The sequence below is a fragment of the Mauremys reevesii genome, linkage group 25 (genome assembly GCF_016161935.1).
Source record: "Mauremys reevesii isolate NIE-2019 linkage group 25, ASM1616193v1, whole genome shotgun sequence".
Lineage (NCBI taxonomy): Eukaryota > Metazoa > Chordata > Testudines > Geoemydidae > Mauremys > Mauremys reevesii.
Genome location: NC_052647.1, coordinates 11,520,916 through 11,539,666, shown reverse-complemented (window position 1 = coordinate 11,539,666; position 18,751 = coordinate 11,520,916). Strand labels below are relative to the sequence as shown.

General features: G+C 50.8%; 1 protein-coding gene and 1 long non-coding RNA gene across 12 annotated transcripts in view; one reads left to right on the top strand and one right to left on the bottom strand.

The window, feature by feature from the left end:
* Positions 1 to 18,751, top strand: part of RFX1 (regulatory factor X1) — a 45,154-nt gene that overhangs the window by 10,523 nt on the left and 15,880 nt on the right. For 5 of the 9 annotated variants that reach the window (XM_039514419.1, XM_039514422.1, XM_039514417.1 and 2 more), the window contains exons 3-7: positions 5,617 to 5,726; positions 6,304 to 6,387; positions 12,379 to 12,474; positions 15,451 to 15,546; positions 16,976 to 17,071. In XM_039514419.1, the coding sequence (XP_039370353.1) occupies positions 5,617 to 5,726; positions 6,304 to 6,387; positions 12,379 to 12,474; positions 15,451 to 15,546; positions 16,976 to 17,071 (482 nt within the window). Of the gene's footprint in view, positions 1 to 1,153; positions 1,219 to 3,482; positions 3,608 to 5,616; positions 5,727 to 6,303; positions 6,388 to 12,378; positions 12,475 to 15,450; positions 15,547 to 16,975; positions 17,072 to 18,751 lie in introns of those variants that run through there. The other 4 variants (XM_039514423.1, XM_039514424.1, XM_039514420.1 and 1 more) reach the window with 4 other exon arrangements.
* LOC120391095 lies at positions 1,117 to 17,423 on the bottom strand. Of its 3 annotated transcripts, XR_005591224.1 has the most exons (5): positions 17,286 to 17,423; positions 15,199 to 15,352; positions 3,342 to 3,594; positions 1,489 to 1,936; positions 1,117 to 1,187 (listed from the first exon to the last, which is right to left on the bottom strand). It is a non-coding gene; the product is annotated as an uncharacterized LOC120391095 (long non-coding RNA). The 3 variants fall into 3 exon arrangements; XR_005591223.1 differs by lacking the exon at positions 1,117 to 1,187 and having other exon boundaries at positions 1,195 to 1,936; XR_005591225.1 differs by lacking the exons at positions 1,117 to 1,187; positions 1,489 to 1,936 and adding an exon at positions 2,465 to 2,724.

The window sequence follows — 18,751 nt, the reverse complement described above, 5'->3', positions numbered from 1 at the left end:
GCTAGCCCCTTTCATTAGAACATTATGTATATTTATTCCAGTCTTGCTCCCTCAGGAGACCATTGACTTCAGCGAGAACAGGATCAAGCCTAGAGGTTTATATTATCTGTCTATGGACACAGCCTCTGGGTACATGTATATAATTGAAACAAATAGCAATCACCTCTGCCTTCAATAGATGGGCATGAGCTCCTTCTTATCTGTTTTAGGTCCTTCTATGACCTGGGATCACCACAGTATCTGAGCGCCTCACAGTCTTTGTTGTATTTACCCTCAGGCCCCCTCAGGCAGCAGGGAAATATTTTTATTCCCATTTTACGGATGAATAACTGAGTCCCAGAGAGACTAAGTGAGCTGGCGGAGGTCACACAGGCAGAGAATTGAATTGGGTCTCCCAAATCCCACGCCAGTGCCTGAACTACTGGAGCCATCCTTCCTCTCTGCCTGATCTTCCCTGTCCACCTGGCCTCTTGCCATCCTCTGGATCAGCACCAGTAGTACGGTTCTGCAGGGAATCTCTGCCCCCAGGGACAGCTGTGCAGCCTCATTGCCTTTGTAACCCCCTCGGAATTAATCAGCAATTCTCTTGATGAGGCACGAGCCACAAGAGACTCTACCTTGCTCCCCCAGAGCTCTCTTGGCTCCGCAGGACTAATCAGAGTGAGAATCAGCCAAATCTGACTGTTGCCTCTACAGTCAGCTGGTAGATCCTGCCAGGGCAAAGGTCTGAGAGGTAAGAAGGAGCAATAATCACGCGTCAGAATAGAACATGTGCTTTAAAGTATATCCAAGCTGTGGAAAAGGCTCAAGTAAACAGAGGCGCCTTTATACAGTGATCTGGAGAGCTGACTCTCCACTGAGAACTAACCATACATCAAGAGACCTTCAGCAAGAGATGGACTTATTCCAATGCACTGCTGCTATTGAGAATGTTTATGCGAGGCTCCTCCTTTATCATCTCTCGGCAACTCCAGATACAAATGTACTTGCTTTTCCAGTAAAAAGATAATAATTTAATGCCACCAGACTGCAAACTCCCCCTGAGATCGGGGAGTCAAGCCAGGTTCTTTCCGGCTTACGCATCATCAATTCAGATTTGAATTTGGAATGTAGTGTGTTCCGTTGGTGATGCATGAGTCAGAATAGAATCCAGCTCATTCTCCCAGGACTGGGTTTCCTCCGCAGGTCTAACAGAAACAAGAGGTCATAAAACCGTAGGTTAGTCTCTGTAGAACCTATCTATTACCATAGCTCTGCACTGTTATAACCATATTATTTATTGGTCTAGAGCCAATCTATCAGGGTTTCATAGATTATAAAGCCAGTAGAGATCCTCTAGTTTGACCTCCTGTATAACCCAGGCTATAGGACGTCCTTGAATCAATTCCTGTGTGTACGAGTTTAGAAAAACATCTAGTCTTGATTAAAAATGGCTAGAGACGGAGAATCCACCGCAGCTCTTGGTAAATTGTTCCAGTGGTTAATTACCCGGACTGTTATAAACATGCGCTTTGCGTCTAGGCCGAATTTGTCTAGTTTCCAGCCAGCCGAGCTTCTTAGACCTTCGGCTGCCAGATTGAAGAGCCCGTTATCAAAGTTTTGTTCCCCGCGCAAGTACTTTCAGGCAGTGATCAAGTCACCCCTTAGCTTTTCTTGGTTAGATTGAGCTCCTTGAGTCTATCACTGTAAGGCAGGTTTTCCAATCCTTTAAGTCATCACTGGAGTAGATGAATGGTGAGTAAGTAGAAACTCTTGAGTGCTTGCCTGTTTGTTAAGATGCATTAAGAACTGAACTCCATCCATAGGTACCACCGTTTGTCCGGGGCCGAGTTCTAGTTTCTGTCTCAGAAGGCAGGTGCGTGAAAGCCCTTTGTCCCCTGTCAGATCATGCGAGGAAATCCTTATTGTAGCAGGTTATTGTGATTCAGGGCAGGGTCTGAATAAGCAGTACAAAGAGATACATTAATAGAGGGAACATTTCCAGTTAACTGACTCAGAACCAACCAACCATCCCTTCTAGATCTAAACACCCCCAGATAAGGAGCAGTCAGTTTCCTATAGAAAGGAAGATTGTTACTAAGTAGCTGAGGGCAGGCAAGGAAAACAGACGGATAATATTCCCGCTGACTTCAGTCGCGTGTTGCAGAGTTGCATGAAATATCATCCAAAGAAACCTGGATAGCCTGAGATAATAATCAGGCTCCACCTAAGCTGTTGAGAAATCTCTTGAGCCTTTTGATTCATGTTCCGGTTGGGAGTTTTAACAAGATTGTATTTTCCTAGCAGTGGAAAGTTTAATTGGAGAAGGTGCTGGGGATCAGATTCTAGCTACCGAGCTACTCCCTGTAATGTCCTAAGACATCCACCCACAACCAAAGCTGGAGTTTATCTTTCTAGCAGACTTTCCCCAACACTTCCCTCCCGTCCAGTTCAGTTCCATTAAGGGCTGTCTGTAGACACTAGGTTTTAAAGCTAGCTTGCATTTTATTCAGAGAAAATTCGTTGTGATTCTCAAAGGGAGTGTGAGCTAGGGCAGATTGTCCACCATGCAGACCCTGTCATAATAGATTGACCCTTCTGTTCGCAATCCTGGAGTGATGCAGGTCGGAGATCTGCCACGAATCTTATTCCTTCTAGTTCCCTGGCATAAAGGCCGTGATCCTCACCAAGTGTAGATCAATGCAGCTCTGTTGATGTCAGCTGGAACTATGGGTGCCAGAACCTCTGAAAATCAGGCCCCAATATTAGTACCTGGCTGGCTAGAGGGGGAGCGTGAGGGGTGATGTATATGCACCTAGTTGTTAGAAGACATCGGTCTCCTTCACTCTTCCAGAAATCATTTCCTACTGGGCCAGCTCAGAGCTGTGGCTGTGAAAGCCCCCGAAGCTGGCCTTGGGAGAGCAGTCATCCAGTTCCTCACTTTGCTGCCTTGTGAAGGAAGCAAGCGTGCCTCTCTCGGGCATCGCTTCTCGCTCCTGGGAAGCCATTAGGGCACTCCAGGCGCAGCATTCTCCAGCGCCTATCAGCGCTGTGCCCAGAGGGGGACCCTACCTGGGAGGCACTCAACTCCATCGGGAGAGAGATTGCCAAGAGGTGCTGAGCCTCTGCAAACTGCCACTGACTGCTGCCCTCTAGCACCTGGCGAGATCTGGTCCTTAGTCAATGACACTGACCCTGGTGCAATCAGACAAGCCTCTCTTGTTCTCTCTCTCTCCCCACCAGTGTAGCAGTGGAAACGGTTCTGATAACACAAAATGCCTTGTAATCCCAGGAACCCACGCTCTGCTGCCTTTAAAAAGAGAGAGCGAGAAGGAAAGCAATAATAATGAAGGTTTACTTACCATCTGGCCTTTAGATGAAGGAGGAGGGGGTGGGGGTGACTTGATGCACAGCTGAGCAAAGATCTCGCCACCTAAGAATTTGTGTAGGGGCCGATTTCTTTCTGCATTCATCTCCCACTTAATCTAATTGAAACAGGCACCGATATGTTTGCAGACAGCACAAAGAGCTGGTTTTCCTTTGCAAAAGTTATTTAGGCACCTGGATCTGAATGGGAGTTAGGCGTCTAAATACCTTTGACGTTCATCTCTCCACCTGCAAAGCAGAGGTAATAATACTTGTAGTTGCCTACCTCAGAGAGTAGCTATGGTGCTTAACTCAGGTCAGAACATGCTTTGTAAACTTAAAGTGCTGTCGGATCAATGGCTGTTGCAGTTTTAGGCACATTAGAAATACCCATCAAAATTAGAGGAGCTAGAATTTAAAGGGAAGGAATATTATAATAGTGTTACGTTTCTCTAAGGTCTTTGATCCTGACCTACGCACATACACACAGACTCACTGAAATGCATCTGCCTCTGGGGCAGAGGGTTGCAGCCACTTATTGACTAGTGGGGAGAGCAGGAATTTTGGCCAAAACACTTTACAGAGCATGGGATGGGATCTTTAACAAAATAAAAAGAACCATCCCTCGTTTTTATCTAGCGCTTTTCACCAGTAGAATGCATAGCATTTTACAAAGCAGCTCACTGTCATCATCCCTATTTTACAGATGGGGAAACTGAGGCATGGAACAGCAAAGTGACTCACCCAAGGTTGCCCTGTAGAGCAGTATCAGAGCTGGGAAATGGCCCAGTCCTGTGCTCTGTCCAGTAGGCCACTGCACCTCCCTTTTAATCACCTAGTGTGATGACAGGGGGCATTGTGCTGCTGGACGGCATGGGAGAGCCAGTGGAAATGGATTTGCAGAAGGCTTTTGGCAAAGTTTCACCTAACTGATCATTGTCCAAACTCCCGACATCTGGGTTAGGAAAGAAGGGGCCAGGGCTGCTCATTGAAGACCGTGGGAGTCCGGGCAGATCAGTCGAATAAGGTCCTCAGGCTCTGGAAGCTGCGTCAGAATCATTGGGGGTAGCAATGCAGCTTCCTGTGTGAAAAGTAGATTGCAGGAATCAGGCCTGGCTGGGCTAAGACTTTTTTTCCCATCTTTAATGTCTCGGATTCTGTGGTGTGCAAAGTAGCCAACACAAATATAGTCGCTATCAAGTGCCAGATACTCTGCACATTACCAGCGTGAGGGCTCTGCTCAATTCAACAGGAAATGCCAGAGCACCAGACCCATATGACCCATCTTGCAAAAGCTTCCTCAAAATCCATCTCCACTGGTCCATGGAATCATAGCTGTTAAAGTGGGAAAAGGACTTCCTGCTTAGCCAGTCCTGTCTCCCAGGGTTCCCAAGCTGTTAAACCCATCGTTAACATTGATTTGTTCAAGTGCCCTAAGGAAACAGACTAATTCACCATCCTGGAAGGTCGCTGAGCTATTTTTTTCCTCCTCTTCTGTTGATAATGTCAAACGAGACACCCATGAAACGTGATCTCCTGCTTCTCGATTAGAATCAGCCCTAGATGAGCTCCCCCTACCCCTCCCTGGAAGGATCAGAGGGTTGGGATTGCACCTTCTAGGATGGGGGATGTTTATACTAAACCAGCCTCACTGGAGCTTTGGTGAGAACTGGCAGGGATTAGGTGGCCAAGGCTCCAGGTTATAAAAGCCTTGGGTCTTTTATTACCTGTCTCGCAAGGAAGGGGAGCAAACACAAACGCACACCCCTGTGCCCACTGCACCATGTATTACGATTGTCTCTGTACAGCTCCTTGTGATCGTAAGTACCTGGCTTGCTTCGCAGGGAATCTTTGCATTAAGGGTCCATCGAACAGGCCGACTGTATCAGAGACCTCAGTCACCTGTTTTCTCACTAGTTTTTGGTAGGGGCAGTTGCTGGTTGTTTCTTTCTGTTAGAAGGAAATTCACACCGGGTGCTGCACAGTAATCAGAGGAGTTATGCGCAATGGCAGAGAGCTCCATTCTACACGTGGGCATGAAACGACTGAGCCACGGGATTGGGAGTCAGGACTCCTGGGTTCCATTCCCAAGTTTGGGAGCTGTGACTAGAACTCCCCATAGGTCCCAACACCAGTCCTGTGCTCAGTCCACTAGCCCCGGCTGCCTCTTGGGACCCCCTTGAAATATACAGGAGGGATTTGGACACCTTTTCTGAATTGCCTTCCTCAGAATTTTCATGCAACCTTTTCTTCTCCTTTTCCAAAATTCAGAAGGTGCCATGAGGCCCAGTGACTCCGTCTCTGAGTCCAGCCCGGGCTCGACGGCCACACAGTCTGGGGTGCCAACACAGGTGGTGCAGCAAGTCCAGGCCACGCAGCAGGTAGGTGGACAAGCAGGCGATCTTCCTGGGGGACAGCTGGGTGTTGTTAGACTTGTTGCAGGGGGAATAAATCACGCTAGAATTGGGCTCCTTGGATTTGTTCGTTGCTTCTGAGCCTGGTGAACATGAAATCATTTCAGCTTTAGTGGTCTAGGGCAGGCTGGGAGGCTGTATGTCTGGATTCTGTTCCCAGCTTGGGGGCGGGAAGGAGGAGCTAGTGGTTAGAGCAGGGGCTGGGAGTCAGGACTCCTAGGTTCTATTCCCAGCTCTGGACGGGGAGTGTGTCTCGAAGTTACAGGGTGGGGAGGACCAGAAATCAGGACTCCTGGGTTCTGTTCCCAGCTCTGTCACTAAGTTACTGTATGAATTTGGGCAGGTCGCTCCTGGCTCTGTGCCCTAGGACCAAACTGGGATGATGATACTTCATCCCCTTTGTGAAGTGTGTTGACGCCCTCTGCTGCCAGGTGCTTTATTAAATGCTGGGGCCTGATGATAACCGGAGACTGTCCGGGTGCCGTTGCTCTAATCACTCCTGCTTCCTCCATTCACCTTGAACTCTGGGTGTTTTGTTTGACAGAGGCTGTTGGTTCAAGCCAGCGTGCAGGCTAAGCCACCTTCGGTATCCCCCCTCCAGCTAACAGGTGTGCAAGTGCCGCAGCAGGTAAGCGATGGTTCAGAATGCCCTGTGTCCTGTGCTCTTCCACACTTCTCCTCTGCAACCCCCTGTGCTCGGCAACCTTGCAACTCACAGTGTCTGTGTTAAACTGCCCCCAGATCATAGTTGTAGGCACAGCTCCCTCACTGCACGTTTGGTTCATTCACATACCTACAAGTAGCAACCTGAGGATCTGATCCTCCTTTCCCTTCGACCAGCGCAAAGCAGGAGTAACTCCTCGGAAACGACGGAGTTTCACCGCTGTTAAAGCTCGAGGAAAATCAGGCTGCATGAGGGGCACCCGATCATGCTGACCCAGGGAAATAACAGTGCTTCTGTGACTCGCCGTGTTAGCGGATAAGAGATTAGAAGTTAGAAGTGGGTAAGAATCATTCAGATCAGTTAATCCAACTGGTGCAGGGGAAGCTTATTGTTTAGTGAGATTGGGGTCCAGATTTAGTGGTGCCTTAAATGGGGTTGCATGTTGGATGCAACGCTGGTCAGAAGAATGGATTGGGTTGGATCCAGGCCTCATTGACATCAGTGCAAGGGAGCTGGAACCATTTGTATAGTGGTTCAACGGCTCTCAGCATCCCCAAACTGTAACCCCTGTATATGATGGAAACAGCTTAAAGCTAGGGAGTGCGGGAGCACCCCCAGCACCAGTGTGTTAGTGGCTAAAGGTGGATTGTCTTACGTGGGAGCAGGATTTTACTTAGCTGATGTAAGGGGGTGTCACGGAGTGTGGGGGAGACAAGGCCCGGCACCCCCAGCTTCCTGCGATTCACCAGGACTCTCAGCCAGCCAGCCAAGCAGAAGGTCTATTTAGACGACTGTTCACAGTCCAAAACAGGTCTTGCAGGTACAGACAACCAGACCCCTCAGTTAGGTCCCTCTTGCGGGGATGGGGGGCAGGGAGGCCAGAGCCCTTTTGGGAGGCCAAAGCCACACCTGGGCTCCCCTCCATTTTTCTAGCCAGCTCCAAACTGAAACTCCCTCCAGCCGTCTTACTCAGCCTCCCCCCGGCTTCTTCTCCACCCTTTGTTCTGTTTTCAGGGCAGAGGGTGTTAGTTACTTAGCCTCCAACCCCCCCTCTTGGCTTAGGTATCCTCCCTCAAGGCAAGTCTCCCATCCCCCAATGCAGACAGTCCCTGCAACCTTTCCAGGTCAGTACCCCCCAACCAGTATTCAAAGACACACTAAGAACATTCCCAGTTCCTCACAGGGGGCATGAGGTGGGAAAAGCAAATCACAGGAGGGTGGAAGATAAAAGAGGCCCTGCCAACTCATTTATTTTCCCTACCTGTTATTTGCTTTTCCTGCCACTTGCCCAGGCCTTCAGCCCCCTTGATGTGTAATTGACATGCGTTTTGCATCTCCCTGCTGTGTAATTGTCATGCATTTTGCACAGCACCCTCTGTTCCTACATATCACAGGGCCTCCCAGCTGCTGGGTGAGTTCTGCCTCCTTTGCACTAATCTGACTCAGCCACTGGTGTGTGTAATTGACGTCTGTTTTGCATGCCCACTGAATGCCAGAGAGGTTTATAGCACCTACACCCCATTCTCCACTCACTTTACACCCCGCGTAACTTACGCCATTATTTATGGCCATGGCTGATTCTGGATCAGAGGCCATCAGAACTGCCCCGTCTTATTCCAGGTTTGAATGTAGCCCTAGGACTTAAGTGGTAACTGGACCCATTGGGCTCAGTTAATCCCTGGTCATATAGGGCCAGATCCAACTCTCCTTGACAGCAATAGGAGTCTTTTCACCTACTTTAATGGGAATTTAATCAGATCCTTTATGTAACGCTTGGGTTACCTGATCCCAGCATTGGTCTCAGGGAAATGCACAGCAGCAAAGATGGCTCATAATTGGAATTGTGGCGTGGGCATTGGAAGACACAGAGGCTCTCCCTGCAGTGCCGGCAGATGGGGAGCGGGGCTGTTTGGCCTGTGGAATGGACCTTCTAAAACCAGTGACCGTGTCTTGAGAAAGAAGGGCGGTCATGTGATTAAAGCACAGAATCAACCACACAGATGTCAGGAGATCTGGGTTCCATTTCCGGTTCACCCACAGTCTGTCTGCCTGGTGGACTTTGAGGGCATGCAAGACTCCTCAATTCTATTCCCAGCTCTCGGAAAGGAGTGGTGAGTAGTCAGAGCAGGGGGCTGGCAGTCAGGACTCCTGGGTTCTATCCCAGCTCTGGGAGGGGGAGTGGGGTCTAGTGGTCAGAGCAGGGGGGCTGAGAGTCAGGACTCCTGGGTTCTTGTCCTGACTGTCTCAGTAACTTTGAACCAATCACATACTCTCCCTACCACTTAGTTTCCCAATCTGCAAATCAGGGCTAATTCTTACCTACTTCTCCTGGGGCAGGCGGTATGAGTCAGAATAGCATGGGGGATGCCCTCTGACAGAAGGTGCTATCTTGGTAAAGCATTACATGTGTAACGAAGATGCAGCTGGAGGCATATGGACAGGCATCCGGAGACTGCAAGAAGGTTTGTGTGTCTGTCATTCATCTAGCACAGCTGGTGGGCCACTAATCATCTAACCAGTGGTTCCCTCCACGGCTGGGACAGACTGGCATATGCCCAGCACAAGGGAGTCTCAGTTCTGTGCAAACTCGGATCCGCTCTGCCTCTGGCTTTTCCTTTCCAAGGTAAAAAACACTGCCAGGCAAGTTGTCTTGCCTTGAATTTATCAGTGATTGAAACTCATGTGGATTTGACAGCTACACACAAGCAGAGGGGTCGCAGACGCTGAACTAGGCAAGATTAAGGAGAGGAAGCAACATTCCCATATTTCCAGTCCATGGTTGGTTTGGCAGCTTCTTTCCTCTACATGAAATAAATAAAATATTTCCCAAAGCAGTTCAGACTCCGCACGGTAGCACTGAAATGCAGCTGTCTCTGGGAGTTCGCTCACAACCAGATGGTGCAGTGGGAAACTTTGGCCAAGGACAGTATTAAACGCTCTCCCTTAGAAAAGAAACACACCATGAGATCGTTCCTATCCCAGCACTTCTGTTGAAAAGATGTTCTCTAAAAGCCCCTGAAGGATTAACATTTAAACGACCCCTGAATCTGGGTTGCTGAGATATTTCTAATCTGATGTTTAGACCCCAAATCTGTCGCCTCTGCTGATATCGAGGAGAGCGACTCCTGTGTGATGATTCTTCATACTGAAACCTACCAGGTTACTGGTGGGAGCATTTGCTGAATGGTGGACATTGCTGGAGATGGCTACGGTGTTTTAAAGGACGGGCATAGGAAGAGGAAGCTGCAGCTAGCACATCGCATGGAGACTCCTAGAATCATGGAAATGTGCAGCTGGAAGTGACCTCGAGAGGTCATCTAGTCCAGCCCCCTGCACTGAGGCAGGACCAAGTCAAACCAGACCATCCCTGACAGTGGTTTGTCCAACCTGTTCTTAAAAACCTCCAACGAGGGGGATTCCCCAACCTCCCTTGGAAGCCTGTTCCAGAGCTTGATTCTCCTTCTCGCTAGAAAGCGTTTCCTAGTATCTAACCGAAATCCTTGCTGCAGATTAAGCCGATTCCTTCTTGTCCTACCTTCAGTGGACGTGGAGGACAACTTATCATTGTCCTCTTTGAAACAGCCCTTAGCATATTTGAAGACTGTTCTCAGGTTTCCCGCCAGTCTGCTTTTCTCCAGACGAAACATGGCCAGGGTCTTTAATCTTTCCTCTTAGGTCAGATTTTCTAAACCTTCCATCATTTTTGTTGCTCTCCTGTGGACTCTCTCCAGTTTGTTCACATCCTTCTTAAAGTGTGGCACCCTGGAGTTGGGACTCCAGCCGTGGCCTCACCCGTGCCAAGCAGAGCCGGACAATTGCCTCCAACGTCCTACATGCCACACTCCTGCGAGTACACCCCAGAATGGCCCTACCCTTCTTCACAACTCCGTCACATTGTTGGCTCCTATTACATATTTCATTTGTGATCCATTATAGCCCCCAGCTCCTTTTCAGCAGAGCTACCCTCGGGCCAGTTATTGCCCATTTTGTAGTTGTGCATTTGATTTTTCCTTCTTAAGCCTGGTAGTTTGCACTTGTCTTTACTGAATTTCATCATGTTGTTTTCAGATCAGTTCTCCAATTGTTCAAAGTGGTTTTGAATTCTAATCCTGTCCTCCAAAGTGTTTGCAACCCCTCCCAGCTTGGTGTCATGCTCAAATTTTATAAGTATCCTCTCCATTCCATTATCCAAGTCATTAATGAAAATACCGAATGTGCCATGTGTCAGGACAGACCCCTGCAGGACCCTAGTAGATACGTTCCCCCATTTTGACAGTGAACTGTTGATAACTACTGAGGATGGTCTTTAGTCCCGTTTTGCACCTATTTTACAGTAATTTCATCTAGACCACATTGCTTTAGCTTTCTTATGAGAACGTTACTTGGGACTGTCAAAAGCCTGCCTGAAATCATCTCCAAAGCAGAAGAAGCTACAGAGGACCTCTGTGCTTCACAGCTTCTGCTGGGTTCCTAGTCCCTATTAGATCCCTGACAAGGTTCTGATGTTGATCTACGGTGACCTTAATGGGTCAGACCTCCTCCATCACAAAGCCGTCTCGATAGCGAGATGTCAGGGTGAGTCAGCGCTCACCACTTCTGGGTGAGCGTCATGATTTGCCTCTTTCTCAGACTGTCACTCAAACCATCAGAGCAGTAGAAAATCCAGACAGATCAGAACCCTACAGCCAACAGCTCACCCAAAGATTTGGACGGAGTCTTGGCTGTCTGTTCTGGACAGATCTTACTGTGTAGTGCCTAATACCTCAGTGATGGGCTGTTCAGACATGCCAGTTGAGGTCCCTCTGTTTGGACTAGCATGATGGACACTGTAGTAGGAAGAGAGCGTGAGATACAAGCCTTTGTATTAGAGGCATAACTTTGTATATTCACTAATGTTTTATCCAGTCGGCTTTTAAAGTCCCAAGTGTTGGGGCTCCCACCCCTCCCTTTGGAGAGACTCTTCCACAGCCAGATCTCCAAGCCAAGATGCTGTCCCAGACCCTAGTTGGGCCAGCTTTCATGCCGCTTCACAGTGCCCTGGGTTAACCTTTGGCCGTTTTGGCTAACGTTCTCCTTAGGAATGGCCTGAAAAGCCTTTTCCTGGGTAATGCAGCTGCCTTGACAGTGCAGTGCTAGAGGAACTGCAGAGAACCTAAAACCACATCTCAGCTTGTCTGCGTGCCAGGCAGGTGAAGAAACCACCTAGCAACTGGCTGCAAAGATTTTCTGCGTGCTGGCATCTCCTGAAGGTGGGCTCAAGGAGAAGAGAATGGGACCCAAATGCTGCATCATGCCTCCAGTTTTTGGCAGGTTGCAGTTGCATTTGGAAAGAGAAATAAAACGTCCTTGGCCAGTGTGGCGTTAGCCTGCGTGATGGAAGGCAGCCGTTCCTCAGAGCTACAGAAAGGGAACGCTACAGAATTTGCCCCATTGCATATTATTTTCACTGACTCAAAGAAAGTAGAGCTGGAAAAGCCCTTATATCCTCTACCCCATTTCCCAGCCACAGTATTTCTCTCTTTGCTTTGTTTGTCTAGCGTTTAAAGTCCCCAGGTGATGGCACGCCCCTGCCTTGGGACACAAGTGGCCAGCCTGGTTGATGTTGGCCAGACACGAGCAGATGAAGGGAGCCAAAGAGGTCATTTTGATTTAGTCATGGTTCTGTGGAGGAGTTAGTCCACATAAATACCGAACATGCCGAATGGAAATTGACTGTACTTGTGAGTTCTGTTCCCAATGACACTCTGGCTCGGGCTGTACTGGTGAGTATTGTTACCCAAAGCCAATATAGCTTCACTTACACTCTGGACTAGCGCCGGCTGCTCAGCTCGGGCGGTTCTCTGGACCAGCGCCGGCCATGACCTGCTCTGCTCCCCAGCGGCCAGCAGAACTTGGCATTCCTCTGACTGCGACGTGGTCATTAACCAGGACTTCTTTTGTATCATCCCTTTGCAGCGGCTGGTGGTGCAGAGTACTTCCCAGGCTAGCAAAGGGAGCCAAGTCTCGGTGACCGTGCACAGTGTTCAGCAGCAGGTCCATTCTCCACCTGAGGTGGGTGGTGGGATCTTGGTCCCTCCCTAGCCTGGGGAAAGCGTGACCAGGCGCCCAGACAGCCACAAGGCGGGAAGATTTGTTTGCATTGCTCTGTGTCGCTCATTTACCCACCACCTCAGTTCACCACCAGCATCCTTGTCTCATCGCTGCAGCATTTCACCTTCACAGCCAGACATCGGCCTCTTCCTGGGGAAAGATTCAGCCACCCCACTTGCATGTGTTTAGCTCTGGGTTTAGATCTGGCCCAGAGTTTGACACCAGGGTTTCGTTTGGCCCCAGATCCTGTCCAGACCTCAGGCTGGGGCAGGGGCATGTTCAAGGGATATTTGTTTGATGGTTTGATGATCCCCATTGCGCCCTGAGTAACTGGCAGGTCTGGAAAACTGCTCTCCCTGGTCACTCACAATCGCACGGCATTGATCATTCGGGCTGAAGTGTTGGTTTACAAGCGACGGGCTCAGTGCAGGGGGAACCGTCGTCTGTTTGACAGCTCCGGCTAGATGAGCCAACGGCCCCTAGGGATCTGGGCTGATCTCGGTTTTGACACAGGAAGGGGATTGGTGCGAGGTGCATGAGGCACGGCGGGAGGGGATCAAGCCACCATATTTTGTGCATGTCCTGGGCATAGACTCACCATCCTGGAGCACCTCCTCGTGGCAAGATCTGGCATTGCAGCTCCTCCGGAGGTCAGGGGTCTGTGCAGTGACTAGCTCACGCTGAGCGCCCCAGCCAAGGCCCAGCTCAAAGGAATGAAAAGTTCCCCCCTTCCCAGGCTCCACTGCCCAGGCGCTGATTCTCAGACTTCTTCCCCCCCTCAGGCCTGTTTATGAATCTCTGGCTGCCCTCTCCCTTCAGGGATGGTCCCAGATGCTCCCTTCAGGGAACAGAAATTCCCAACTTCCGGTCTCCTCCTATTGGCCGTGCAGTCCCTCCTTTATAGGGCCCACCCAGCCTGCTTCTCCCCGGCTGGGACTAATCCTTCGTTGCCCTCCAGATGCCCCCGAAGAGGCTAATTGGGCTGTCAGGCATCCTGTAACCCTGTCCCTGCCAGCAATCCTCATAACCTAAAGGGACATTGGCCCAGATCTTCCAAACAGTGCAGGCACTTCACCCCCACTGAAATCAGTCGGAGTGAGGCTCCTACGTACCTTTGAGGGTCAGGGCCATTGTCATGCTCCCCGCCTGACCTGCGCTGTGTGGAGCTGTCCTGTTGAGCTCAGTGGGACCCTTGTGGGGAGTGAGGGCTGCAGGGTCAGACTCTCGGGCTCTGCTTTGGGCACATTTTAGTGCAGGCCAGAATGTCGTAATGACGTGTTTAAATGATTCACCATAGAGCGGTTTGTTAATAAATATAAGTACTTTCCCCTGCTGTATTTGCACAACTCCCCTCCCACCCCCAGCCTTGACCGGAAAGGGCAGCTGACAAAAGAGTCTGCTTTCACTTGCTGTGCTGAGCGAAATAATGAAAGTAAAGTAGGACTCCTGGTTTCTGTTCTCAGCCCTGGAAGGGGAGTGGGGTGTAGTGATCAGAACAGGGGGTGGGGAGCCAGGACTCCTGGGTTCTGGTCTCAGCTCTGGAAGGGGAGTGGGGTGTAGTGATCAGAACAGGGGGTGGGGAGCCAGGACTCCTGGGTTCTGGTCTCAGCTCTGGAAGGGGAGTGGGGTGTAGTGATCGGAGCAGAGGGCTGGGAGCCAGTGTTAATAACTCAGAGAAGGACCTTTGGCAGTATGTGACCTTTTAGCTTGGCAATGTCTCTCTTCCCCATCCTGGTTTTTACACACCGTAGGTAAGGAAGAGCTTTGCTAACAGAACTGGCAAGGGGTGAGTGTCCCCCCAACCCCTGCCATGAAGGGAATGATTGGACAGTGTCACATGATGGAAGCATGTGACTCAGACCCAGTCCTGCTGGCCTGGGACATATGAAGGGAGCAGGAGTTCAGGCCAGGAGCAGGGAGGCTGCAGTACAGTTGTGCTAAAGGAGGCAAAGACCTACTTTGCAAACCACAGTTGGGAGCAAATTATCAAGTGTGAACTGAGCACTCAGCACTGCAGGACACTAGAATAGCTAACTCAAGCCCAGACCCAAGGAGTGCTGCCTAGTGGATAGAGCTCTGGACTGGACTTAACAGACATGGGTTCTGTTCCCAGCTCTGTCTGGGCGACCTTGGGCATGTCACTGAATCACTCTGTGCCTCAGTTTCCCCCACCAGTAAAATAGGGACATGCTATTCACCTCCTTTATAAAGTGCTTTCAGATCTACTGACGTAAAGCACTAAATAAGAGCTAGGAATTATTATTATTAGTTTTTAAAGCTTGGCAAAAATCAGGCAAGAATGCTCTTGGCGATGCAGAGGACGACAATAATATAGAAAGGAAACATTCTTTTGGTTACACATTCTGAATTAACTTGTGGAACTCTCTGCCACTGGATGTTATTGGGACCAAGAACGTAACTAGAGTCACAAAAGGGTGGGGCATTTACATGAATAACAGGAACAATTACATTCGATTGAATAACGAATGGCAAAGGGGTTAGGAGCAAACCCTGCCTGAGAGGTGGTAGCAAGAAACTTCCTCTTTGAAGCAGCTGTGACTGGTTGCTATGGAAGATGGGATAGTGGATCCAGTCTAGCAATTCCCATATTCCTCACATTGTCTCCCCAGAGGTCAGGGGGAGGGGGAAGGGTGGCATTACAGTACCGTGCTCTTGTCTACCCACTTCCTGTGTTGCTGTCACTTCCTGTTGTTCCTGTCTTAACCTGCATGCTTTTCATCTGTTCCACAAAGCACCATCCAGATCTGGCAGCTAGCGAAGTCACCCCTCAGAACAGCACACGGCTGTGGGTGGTGGGCTTGGCAGAGCCAGGAGGGATCTGAAACAGGAAGGAGGGGGTATGTGTTACGGGAACACAATCTGGGTTACTCCTTCCCACTAAGCAGCCGATAAAACACCTCCCCCTTGTTTTTCCAGCACTCCCCTGTCCAGAGCAACAGCTCCACCGCCAAACCAGGACAAGTGCAGCAGCTTCAGGTGCATGGAGTCCAGCAAGTGCCCGTCTCGCAAGAGGTGCTGTATGGTTGCAGATCCCAAAGTAACCCCCCGGGGTGTCACCTGAGCCCTCTCTGGTGGGGAAAGAAGAGCCCCCGGGGGATGATGGTAGTAAATGCTCTGAGGAGCTTGGCTTTGGAGCGCCATTGGGTGTGAGCGTGTCCCCACCGCAACAGCTGCCAAAAACAATTTGAGTGTCTTTTCCCCCCAATAGCCACTCACAGCTGTTGATGTTTCAAAGAGGCTGCAGCTCAGACCGTCTTTGCTACCTACAAACAAACATGAACCTTGCCAAGTTTTGTTATTGCTGGGCAGATACAGTCCGGGCAACATCAGAGTGATGTGGCCACTCACTGGCTCCAGCCTGGGTGCCCGAGCCCTGGCCTGTGGGGCGAGAGGGGAGTTCAGCCTCCGGGGTCTGTTCCATCCTTGGCTGCCCTCCAGGAGGACTATTAGCATTTCTAGCGGTGCCTGTTTGAGTTAGATGAGGACACCCGGGGGCTATAAATGGTGGTGGCTTGAAAACTGACCAAAGGAAATACTTTCTCTCACAACACGGAATCAGACTGTGGAACTCCCTGCCACAGGAAGTGATTGAGGCTAAGAACTTAACAAGATTCAAAAAGGGACTGGCCACTTCTGTGGATAAAAAGAATACCCAGGATTGTTATAATTAATAATAACCATTTTGGAAGAGATGTTACATTTCCTGCCTCAGGGTTTAAGCCAATCTCTGCCTGTTAGGGTCTGTCTACACTGCAGACGGGAGGTGTGATTGCAGCATGTGTAGACAAACCCGAGCGAGATCAAAATAACAGAAGCAGCGAAGCCACAGCACTGCTGGCAACAGCCATTTGAACATGTAGCCAGGGTCACTGCCCATCCTGCCACAGCTTCGCTGCTATTGGCACCTGAGCTAGCTTGATCGAAGGTAGCCTGGGCACGTCTACACACGCTCCACCCCAGCCCTCCCGACTGCAGTGCAGACAGACTCTTAGAGACCAGACTGAGATATAATGTGGAGCAGATTGTCCAGCATCTGCTTCTGGAGGGTCCTTACGCCTCCCTCGGACACATCTGGTGCTAGCCTCTCTCTGAGGCAGGACGCTGGGCTGCTCGGCTCCAGCCTGGCCATTCCTGTATTCCTGTATTCAAAGCAAAGACGGCCTTTCTGGGCCTCTCTGTTCATTGCCTTGCACTAACAGACCCCTTTGTTGGCAGCCTTAGCACTGAGGCCAAGGAGAATAGCCAGAGAAATGGAGCCCCCCTCTCACCCCCGAGATTGCTCGGGTGCAGGGCGGTGTGCATGCATCAGGGCACGTGCCCTGCCTGATTTTGATCTCGGAGTAACCAGCCTTGGACTCTCTGGGGCCATCAGGTGGTACCTTTCACCAGCACGGACCTCACTGCGGGAGGTTGTTGATGGCCTGTTTGTTTGCCTCCCCAGCGCTCGGTCGTGCAGACCACCCCCCAGACCCCGAAATCGGGCACAGTACAACAGCTGACGGTGCAAGGACTCCAGCAGGTTCACGTCACTCAAGAGGTAGAGCTTTCCTGTCACGTAGCGAGCTGCCTGGGGGCTGTGCCCTCCGGCTAGTTCTGAGGCAGACGTCCTCTGCCCTCGGCCGGGTGCTCCTGAGCTAGACCAACGGTCGTCTCTTTGCAGAGTAGCTGATCTCAGCATGGGCAGAGAGTTTAAGGTCAGAAGGGACCATTCGATCATCTGGGCTGACCTCCCCTGGAGGAACATGTCTCACCAAATCAATCCCCGGCCACTGCAGGGGCATCTCGCTCCCTCCTGGTCTCTGCCTCTGGCCCCCAGGCTCCGAGGGCTGAACCGCCTGGTCCGACCAAAGTCACTGGGCTCAATAGGGGGGTAGCTGAGTGAAAGGTGATGGCCTGTGACGACTGGATGATGTCATAGAAATAACACGGGCCATGGAATTTCAGCCAGTTACCCCGGTACTGAGCACACTTCCTCGTTCGCTGGCCACACTTACAGAGAGGGAAGAGACCTGATAGGTCCCGTCCAACCCATTCCCTTGGCAGGCCGTGCCCCACTGGTCCCTGTTCATCCCGGCCATTTTCCATTCTCTGGCAAGGGAGCTTCCAGCCTGTGCTTGGGGGTGACCTTTTCCTTGGGCTCCCTTCATCCCAGCACTTGTTGTGGGGGGTAGACCCAGGCAGGGTGCGAAGGGACAGTGCTGGCATAAGGCCCAGTGGGGACAAACTGGCCAGGAATAGATTGAGGCTGGCTAGGAGAAGCGGGTTTCTGCCCCTCCTGGGAGGGCGGGTCTGGGGCAGCCTCCTGGCACAACAACCTGACTCCTCTGCAGACGGAGTTTGCTCAGGGTGTGAATGGGACGAGGTGACAGGGTGGCCTGTGACAGCAGGGGGGCTGGACATGATGACCCAGGCGGGTCCTGTGTTCCCATTACCCTTCCCATCCCCTAAAGCGTCGCTCCTCCCCGCCATGGTTATCCCCACCCCCTAGACCTGGCGCTGGAACAAAGGAAGCTCTGCAAACTCTGAAATCCCCCACCCAGGCTCTGGTGCCACTCGGTTGGTTTTAAGATGCCCTAGGGCCAAATCCAGCTCCCGGAATTTGACTTAGATTCCTGCCTCTGTATAGCCAGCATGGTCTGATCTCAGTAGCCCCCCCTGCTGGGGGAACCTGCTCGTAACGCGGCACAGAGCCAGCGCTGCAAAAGTCTGATCTTCAAACTACAGGGTGGTAAGAGGGCAAGCTCCTCAAAGCCCTCTCTGGCTAGCAGCCACCTTGTGGGCGTCTCCCTCCTGCCCCCACCCTCCCCCAAGTAATCAGTGTGTGGTCTTGGGGTTAGAGCTGGGACTGTGAGTTGGGACACCTGGGTTCTGTTCCCAGATCACTCACTGGGTCAATTTAACCAAGGCCCTGATTCTCACAAGTATTTAGGTTCCTAACTTCCACTGAAATCTATGGGAATTAGGTGCCTCAGTACCTTTGAGAATACAGCCCCAAGTCACTTCACCTCCAGTGCCTCTCTTTCCCCATCTGTATAATGGGAATAATTCTCCTTACCTGCTGCTATTCAGCACGGTCAGGTCCTCAGATGGAAGATGCCACGTAAATGCAGAGTACTGTTGTGGTGTAAGGTGCTGCATTAGGTAGCGACTGGGTTTAACTCTGAGCAGGAGCTTCCCCCATGAGCAGAGAAGCAGTCGAACAGCTCATGGTCGCAAT